General features: G+C 33.6%; 1 protein-coding gene across 1 annotated transcript; it reads right to left on the reverse strand.

Annotated features, from left to right (window-relative positions):
- Window positions 1–2,659: 2,659 nt before the first annotated feature.
- LOC111715326 (uncharacterized) lies at window positions 2,660–9,052 on the reverse strand. Its single transcript, XM_023490648.1, has 8 exons — window positions 9,007–9,052; window positions 8,207–8,268; window positions 7,692–7,739; window positions 6,572–6,633; window positions 5,406–5,490; window positions 4,355–4,432; window positions 3,539–3,647; window positions 2,660–3,041 (listed from the first exon to the last, which is right to left on the reverse strand). The coding sequence occupies exons 1-8, from the start codon at window positions 9,028–9,030 to the stop codon at window positions 2,985–2,987; spliced, it is 525 nt and encodes a 174-aa protein (XP_023346416.1). The 5' UTR covers window positions 9,031–9,052; the 3' UTR covers window positions 2,660–2,984.
- Window positions 9,053–10,089: the final 1,037 nt, after the last annotated feature.

The raw sequence follows: 10,089 nt of genomic DNA on the forward strand, positions 1-10,089 counted from the left end.
CTCCAGAAACTCATACACAGTCACTTTAGCATTATCAGAAAACACTCCCACATCAGAAGCATCTCCCTTCGCAGTGTTAATGCTGTGGACTTCAGCTTTATTATATAATTCCTCCACCTTCAAGCACCAGTTCTCAGCAGAGTCCAATAGCTCATTTATCACCTCACAGTACTCAGGATCCATCCCAGAGAACTTCACATATTTTTGCAGAGATTTTTGCATATTTCCAACAGCCACATGTACAGCAGGCACATCAACCGTCTTGAACTTCTTTATGAGGGATATATCCATTCCGGTAGTTTCAAGATCATTCAGAATTATCTGCTTCAACTGCTTCTCTGTCCTCTCAATCCCCTTCCTCACAATCTCTCTCTCTCTTCTGTCTGTCTCAGTACCCTCACCAGATCCTACAGTAGGATTATATTCAGCACTATTCATTGAAGCATTAGCCACTTGATCTGATAAGTCCACTATTACAGTCCTTAAACCTTCTGTAGTGTACCGGTTCTGATCCAAGGAGTCTCTCATCTCTTCCATCTCCGTTCTCATCCCCTCAACTACTATCCCAGGGGAACTATTATTTATCACCTCCCTTAAAGTATTGATGATTTCCTCAGGTACCTCAGAACTCGGCGTTCTAGTAGAAATCTCCACAAACCAATCCTGAACCTTCAACATATTCTGCTCTATAGTAGCTTCCAATCTGATAAGTTCACCTTCAAATCTGTCTAGTCCCTGCTCACTTCTATCTATCCTTAGGGATATACTGTTAACATTGGATCTCAGTAACTTTAATTCTTCTTGGATCCCTTTTAACGCAGGTTCTCTAACCTGGAGACCCTGGATGATCTGTAGTACTTCCTCCAACCTCTCCTCCATGGCAATTTGTACGGATGTAATCGATTGCATCCAAGATTCTGATCCAATATGAGGGTTCCTGATCCTGGGTGCTCCGGGATCATTATCTCCCACCTCTGACTGATTGGCAGGTATCGGTAGGCTAGCGGGATCAGGGCCCATCTCCATGGATCCTGATCCACTCACTACTCCTATGTCTTCTCTCCTTACTCCGTCTCTGGTTGCTCCAATCATTCCTTGATCCTGCTCACTTGAGTTCACATTGTTACAGGGACTCTTTGATCTGGCGGGTTCAGAATTCATTCTCACAAATTCTTGACCACGGGCCATTATCAGATTATCATTTAGATTAGAACTTATAACATCCTCTCTCCTTGTACGTGGCGTAGATGATATTGATCTTCCCAATGACATCGGATCATCTTGAAATACATGATCTTGATTGAGACTTCTTGTCATCAATGGTGGCCGGGAGTAGGTATTGATCTCCTGATCCAGGTTATACGGGTCTGGAAGAGCTCGGGCCTCAGTTAACTGTCTAGCAACCCTGCGGACTGTGTTCAATTTATCCCTCAAGCTCTCATACTCAGCAACCAAATTAAAATCCCCCCTGGCTAACATGGTTTCATTAATCCTACGCTCAATCTCAATGTAAAATCCCTTATATTTCTCATTAATAGCCGCTAAAGACTGTCCATAATTACTAGAAATCTGGCCCCATTCAAATATCTCCTCTCTAATTTGGATAAAATTGTCTCTCAATTTTTTATCAATGGCATTGGACCCCCCTCTGGATCTAGTACGAGCTCTGGGTTCGAAACGTGCCCCCCTATTACTCCAGTAATTATCATCTATGAACCCTGTAGTATTGATCTGTGGTGTGGACATGCATCTATCTGGGTTGAATCTACTCGTTGGACGTGATTCAGGTAAATTTAGAGTACTACTCAGCTGATCCCCTTCCCCTAATGATGTAGACCTTCTCCGACGTACCCCAGCCATTCTCCCGCCCGGGTCGATTCACAATTTCAATATCCTACCCCAAAGAGAGCTCTACTATTATTTCCGCTACTTTTTATAATCTTTCCGGGAATAAATCTGGCAGACATAAAAAGATCAAGGATAGAAATAGATCCAAATCTCAGCTTTATCTTTAGTACCACCTAGAGAAGGGTTGAGCAATTCCTCCAAATTTAATGGTTTCTATCTTAACCTTTAATTGGTTCCTCCGCTACTTTTTATAATCTTTCCGAGTATGAATCTGGCAGACATAAAAAGATCAAGGAGGAGACAATTCAAATCTCAAATCAAGGACAGACTGACCCCCTTAAAGGTATTGACCTCAAAACTCAGTGAATTTTATTTGTGTCTCCGCTACCTTTTATAATCTTTCCGGTTATTAGTCTGGCAGATATAAAAGGATCAAGAAGAAAATTCAATCTCAAATTTCAATTTATCAAAAGAAAAGGTTGACCGACCCCTCTAAAGATAATGACCTCAAATCTCAATGAATTTATTTGTGTCTCCGCTACTTTTTATAATCTTTCCGGATGTTAATCTGGCAAACATAAAAAGATCAAGGAGAAAATTCAATCTCAAATCTCAATTTATCAGAAGAAAGGGTTGACCGACCCTTCTAAAGATAATGACCTCAAATCTCAATTTATCAAAAGAAAAGGCTGATCGACCCCTCTAAAGATAATGATCTCAATCTCAATAAACTTTACTGATACCTCCGCTACTTTTTATAATCTTTCCGGATATTGATCTGGCAGACATAAAAAGATTAAGGAGAAAACTCAATCTCAAATCTTACTGAACTTTAATGATACCTCCGCCACCTTTTATAATCTTTCCGGATATTGATCTGGCAGACATAAAAGGATCAAGGAGTAAGAACAGTTCAGGCCTCAAATCCTCACTACTCCTTGTAATCTTTCCGAATATAAATCTGGTAGATACAAGGAGATTTAAGAGGGAAAAAAAATTTTAGAATATCTCAAAGAAAAGGTTAAACGACCCCTTTGAGGAAATCCCTGTTGAATGTTACGCGACTACGCGCTATATATGTAAAAAGAACCTTGTGGTATTTTGCGTTGGTTTGTCGTAACTCTCATCCGCTCTCTTCATGATGAATAATCAAGGTTGAACTCAGGATTTATTGAAACAGCAGGAAAATTCAACTAAAAAACATAACCTTGAGTTCTTTTATATTTCACTACAGGAAAAAGCCCTCAGAACAAGACAAAATATACAATCAAAGAATAAATATAATCAATGCACAAAACTATCTCAATAGGGCATAAAAAACCTGTAGATTCTAATATATTCTAAATAATTTTAATAAATGTATCGTAAAAAAAGAAAATCATACCAGGTTGAGCCTCCACAAAATATCACAAATGATCAAAAAACATTGGCAAATGACGCCATGAAATCAAACGACCAACTGGTCTAAAACCCGCGTGGTATGAATACTGAGAATATAAACACAAAATAAAAAACTAGTTTCTCCCGGCTTTCTTCTTCGGCCGGTCTTGAATACACAGTACGAATCTCAGGGGCGCTGCAGCAGTATGAGGGAACAGTACTCAGGGGTGAACTATCCTCTTCTATATACGAGACCCTTGGTCGCGTAACACCTTCTTACCAAAGTACGTAATTTAAGCGTAATTATTACCTGAATGTATGTGTCTGAAATTCCAGCATATTCTGAATAAGAGAAAGCATGCGAACCCTCCAATAGATCAGGACATGGTTTCTGAGGAGCTGCATGGCGGTAAAGGTAGCTAAAATAACAGCAACAAAAAGTCTTCCTATACAGTGGTAGGGGATAATATCAATATAATGAGGACGGCTTTCGATATAAATTTTTATTTATATTAAGCTTTAAATAGCAAGGATACCCAAAGCATGGAAACAAAGAAAATCTGTCAATTAAAAAAAAAGCTTCTCATTAATTATTTGTTAACTTGTAATTCGAAAAAAGCTTGTTAACAATTAAAACTTCATTACAAAAGTCGTCTTTGCTATATTGGTATTATCGCCTACCACCATATACAGTTAAGAAATTAACCAAAAAATAGTTTTATCTAAAATTTGCTAAAATTCTGCCTCATTACATTATTACACATGTTTAGTACTCCATGTACTAATTTTACACATAATACATTGTACAGTATTGTAGCTTGTTCAAAGCTATGTACAATGCACATTCAGTACCATTACACGCGGATTTAATGGTTCTGTAAATATTCCAGAAAGCTATGACTTTTGATCACAATTTCTCCTATAAACATAATTTTTCAGTCTTCTTTCTGAAAAAATTTTTTGTCGGTATATACATTTTGAATAAAAAGTATAAAACAAACAAATCCGTAACTTGTTAAAATATAGACCAAAACGAGTATGATTTCAAATAGAAGAAACCGAATGCTTCTAACTGTGGTTAGTCCGGGTTGATTAGTTAAATTACTATTTGTATATTTCTATATACCTCCATTTCTGTTGGGTTATTTCTCCATAGCATAATCGGTTTACTTCTTTTTCTTTCCGACATTCTGAAGATTTAAGCCTAAAATATTTTTAAGTTTAACTACAATAGATTCTATGAGATGAAACTGTGTGAATGGAATACAACTGTTAGACTTGAGTTTTGTTTTTAATTATTTCAAGTAACATTAAAACACATTATAAAGTGAAGCCACAGATCCATTTCACTTATATTATAAGGATTGAACACATAATTTATAAAAAATTTAACTCTGAAAATTTCCTCCATTATGGACTGCCGCATAAACCTGCACGTCAAATTTACAGAGAATCTTCAATTCAAAATAATGAGTAATTGTGAAAACATTCCGGGTTACCCATAATTTGATGAGACTGCAAAGACGACCCAAAACTCTAAAGATATTTATAACCTTGATATTTGGTTTCTGCACTCAATTTAGTATTTTGAGGGTATACTAAATTCACAAGCACAGAAATATGCCAGTTTTGTTTTACAAGTAACCTTGAATGGCGATGAAAAAATTCCGCACAATCGTCTCTGAAGTCTCATCCTTTGTGGGTAACCCTGTATATTACATATACGATTCTTAAAAGTCGCCTTTCTTTCCACAGTTTTATGGCTTTACTTTTAAAACAAAGAGATACTGAATATTTAATGAAACAAAATCAATTTGATTTGACTTTAATGATTTGAATTGCTTCTCTCTTTTCTATTTCATTTAAAACTCCAAGTTTTAAGCTCTTATAAAAATTCAGTTCAACTCTTTTACACATAATTTCAACTCTTTGTGGCAAAGATGTCAATGCCCGATTCTCTATGGTGCCCTTGAAACCTGTATTCCTGCAGTCACTGTTTGAGAAAAACCACTTTACTAAATGATAAACATCAAGATCTAAAATATCTAATTCATACTTGATCAGACAATACTGTTTAAGGGTACCATTGAGAATCGGACATTGCCCTTTTTGTAGAGAATTAGTCTTTCAGTCTCTTTAAACAGGTTTAAATCAGTTTCTTGAAATGAAATTGTGACCTGAGGACATTTGGATGCAATTGTTGAACTTGAAGACAAACATAACATTTCTTATTCTTCTCATGAACTACATAAGGACGAATTCCTGAACAAAATAAAGAAAAAATGCATTTAAACTTTTTTGGAAAAAAAGCATAGCTGTGCAACGTTGGGTAGTCGAACATCACATTTAAAAAATGTCAGATGGTTCTGTTAATAAACAGATGGTTCTGTTAATAAACAGCCGGTTCTGTTAATAAACAGATGGTTCTGTTAATAAACAGATGGTTCTGTTAATAAACAGATGGTTCTGTTAATAAACAGATGGTTCTGTTAATAAACGGCAAAATTTGTAAAATTTTTAAATCGTTAAAGGAGAAAAAAGAGCGGAAATAAAAAAGGACAAAATTTGTCTAAATATGACTTTGGATAATTTTTCTGATAAATGTTGCATGAAATCTATTTAAAATAGAAGATAAATTCTTATATGTTTTATGTTTTTTACGTGTTTTGATGTTTTTAAATGTTGTTTCCTAAATCTTCCGCTATTTTTACATGAAATAATCATTACAGAATAAGTAGAAATTGAAGTCAAATTCAAACAATCTGTGAATTTAATTACAGTTTGACTCATTAAAACTCTCATATAAATTAAAACTCTCATATAAATTAAAACTCTCATATAAATTAAAACTCTCATGTAAATTAAAACTCTCATGTAAATTAAAACTCTCATATAAATTAAAAGCCAACACAAAAAACATTCCACCAACCTTAATCTGAAAAAATGTTTGTATGTTCGAAAATATGATTATACAAATTGCACCTGAACCATTAAAACATATCCATAAATTGCTTAGCTCTGCCGTGAAAATATCTTCGTTCATACATAAAAACTTATATGTTGGCTATAGCTGGCAAAACCACTGGAACAAATATGGCTGACAAATAGGCCAAAAATAAATTCCTCAAAATTGTATTTTTTTCAATTTAAAATGTTTTCCAGTGTTCCTCAATTAGTAGAGTATTATAACAAGAAGGATTTACTTCCTAAACTTACTAAACCTCAAGATCAAGTTGAAGGGGAGAAAAAGGTTATATGTATTGAAAAAACAGATTTTCAGCATATAAGTTTATATCAATTTAATATCATGGAATTTTCCTATTTTTAAAATTCGAAATCTTACCATTTGCTTCGTCTAATTCCAACACACATTTTCCTAGGGCATCCCAGTTCTCTGCCAGTATACTATAGAACTATAATTATTAAAGGGCCTGCTCCCAGTTCTCTGCCAGTATACTATAGAAATATAATTATTAAAGGGACTGCTCCCAGTTTCTGCCAGTATACTATAGAACTATAATTAGTAAAGGGACTTCTCCCAGTTCTCTGCCAGTATACTACACAAATATAGTTATTATAGAGACTGCTCCCAGTTCTCTGCCAGTGTACTATAGAAATATAATTATTATCGAGACTGCTCCCAGTTCTCTGCCAGTATACTATAGCACTATAATTATTAAAGGGACTGCTCCCAGTTCTCTTCCAGTATACTATAGAACTATAATTATTAAAGGGACTGCTCCCAGTTCTATGCCAGTATACTGTAGAAATATAATTATTAAAGGGACTGCTCCTAGTTCTCTGCCAGTATACTATAGAACTATGATTATTAAAGGGACTGCTCCCAGTTCTCTGCCAGTATATTATAGAAACATGATTATTAAAGGGACTGCTCCCAGTTCTCTGCCAGTATACTATAGAACTATAATCATTAAAGGGACTACTCCCAGTTCTCTGCCAGTATACTATAGAAATATAATTATCAAAGGGACTGCTCCCAGTTCTCTGCCAGTATACTATAGAGCTATAATTATAAAAGGGACTGCTCCCAGTTCTCTGCCAGTATACTATAGAACTATAATTATTAAAGGGACTTCTCCCAGTTCTCTGCCAGTATACTATAGAACTATAATTATTAAAGGGACTGCTCCCAGTTCTCTGCCAGTATACTACACAAATATAATTATTATAGAGACTGCTCCCAGTTCTGTGCCAGTGTACTATAGAAATATAATTATTATAGAGACTGCTCCCAGTTCTTTGCCAGTATACTATAGAAATATAATTATTAAACGGACTGCTCCCAGTTCTCTGCCAGTATACTGTAGAAATATAATTGTTAACAAATAATTTTGAGCTTGTGATTTAAAACTTACTTTAAATAAGACTCAATTGCCTAACTAAAAATTCGGGTTCGGGCTTTTAAATCTCGGGTTCAGCTCATTTGAAATTTTCTAATTTACCTAATTGAAATATTTTTGGTCGGGTTATCCCATAAATCTCTCCAAACTCTGACAAATAAAAAAAAAACTCCATTTTCATTTTTTCCTTCAGATTTTAATTATATGAAAACAGATTTAATTTAATTTAATCTTCGTTTTTGAAATTCAAAAATAATTTCTTGTTACATCATTTTCATGTATGTACAAGTTATAAAACAAAGTTTTGACATCTCCTCTTTTCAGAAAATGTAAAACTCACCAAAAGTTAAAAGTAAAATATTTTCCAACATAACGGATTACTTGTCTCAAACTCAAATTTTATAATTCCTATATCATTGCAACCTAATATCGTAGACTTTTGAAAATTATACATCTGTTATATCTGCTAGTTTTGACAGTATACGTCTGTAATATTCAAGGTTTATACCATCAGGTTACAAGGATATAGAGTCTATATATATCTAAAGTTGAAAGAGAGTCCACAGTTAATTCCTTGAAAGCCAAATTTAATTCAAATTTAAATGGGAGTTTTTTTCCTTGGGAAAAAACATTTAGTCGGATATTGTGATGGAACCCCCTCTCCTCTCCACACTAACATCTATAATTCAATGGTAACCATGAAACTGTAGAATAGGAAGACGACTAATAGATTCTTGTTATTTCTTTTAAATAGACCAATGATGCAAATTAGTTTCACAGTGTACACAGACAAATTTCATAGTTGGTTTTTAAGGTACTTGTATTAATATTTGCTTGATAACAACAGAATATACGCATAAGGTACTTGAATGTCGTCTTCCAATTCCACTGTGTAATGGGTCATACTGTATACAAAATCATTTAAATTAGTTGAGAGCAGAGATATCTGATTTATTTACATGCAGTATTCACTTTGTATATTTAAGGGATATTTTTAAAATGAAATATTATTTTTTTAATCCAATAAACTCAATTATCTTTTGTGGTAATTTATGGCCCATCGAAATTTAAAAAATTTAGTCCATGCTTTTATTAAAAATCAATCAATACTAGTAGAAAAATCCGCAAATACTTTAGTTTTGCAATTCTAAATAAAAAATGGCGGGTTAAAAATCAATGTTTAAAAGCTGAAATATTTACCAGCAAATTGATGTAATTTTTGAAATATTAGTTAATTATTGTTTGAAAGTTATAAAGTAAAGTCTTCAGTATTACTTGGCTATTATGTTTAAAGTTTTAAACTATTTTATTGAAAAGTCAAGTTTGAAATTATGTCGACAGTCTTAACAAAGTAAAGAATAAAATTCTAGACAAAATCAACTGTATGAGAAATGTTTTGAAAACATTTTATTTTTACCAATATAAGTAGAACTGTGAACATTCTGTAGAGTGAACATCAACTGATTTATTATTCCAAAATATCTATCCATCAATCTATCTATCTATCTATCTATCTATCTATCTGCCTATCTATCTATCTATGCAATTATCTATCAGTCTATATATCTGTCTTTTTATCTATCTTTCTATCAATCTATTTATCTATATATCTATTCTGTCTATGAATTAAATGCCCTACTCCAAGAAGGGTTCTCGAACATGTATCTATCCAGTTACAATTAAGTTTCACTTAGCTATCAATGCTAAACCCAGATACAATCTCATGAGCTATCGCTGTCAACCAGACACTCTAGCTTGTATTCTATCAACGCCAAAACCATGCATAATGAGCGTGGTCTTGTCAGCTATCAATGTCAACAAGAACAATAGCTATTAATGGATCAATGCCAAACCACCGGGAGCGTTCTCATGGGCTATCGATGTCAACCAGAAACTAGTTCATATTCTATTAAGGCCAAACCAAATGGCGCGATCTTGTCAGATATCGATGTTAACACTACACTAGCTAGTAATTGATCAATAAATTGGAGTTTCTATATCAACTTAATATATTTCTTCATATTAGATTAGAGTTAGGTATTAACAGGGTAATTACAAGATTTGCACTATTATATAAATAATGTAGTTAAGCAATCTTAATATGGGTATGACAGAGTAATATATATATAGCTGTGTGTCTTGATTGGTTTAATCGCAATTCTTGATTTATTGATTTACAAATGAGCACATTTAGCTATATGGACAATGTATAACGTATTTTATCTAGATTTACTATGGGGTTTCTGTTTTTATTACATCTATCTATATATCTATCTATTTATATATCTATATAGATATGAATTTGATATTGATCTATCCCTTCATATGTATTTTATGATGGCACAGACCGGAAGCAAAATAAAAGGGTGATGTTGTGAACTTCAACAGTACACATCTTTGGGGTGACAAGATATTTTAATTTTAAAAATATTTCATAACTTTAGTTTTAGAAAATGATTTTTAAATCCTCATTTATTAAGAGGTTCGATAGGAGGGGGGG

Source organism: Eurytemora carolleeae, unplaced genomic scaffold (assembly GCF_000591075.1).
Source record: "Eurytemora carolleeae unplaced genomic scaffold, Eaff_2.0 scaffold1753, whole genome shotgun sequence".
NCBI lineage: Eukaryota > Metazoa > Arthropoda > Copepoda > Calanoida > Temoridae > Eurytemora > Eurytemora carolleeae.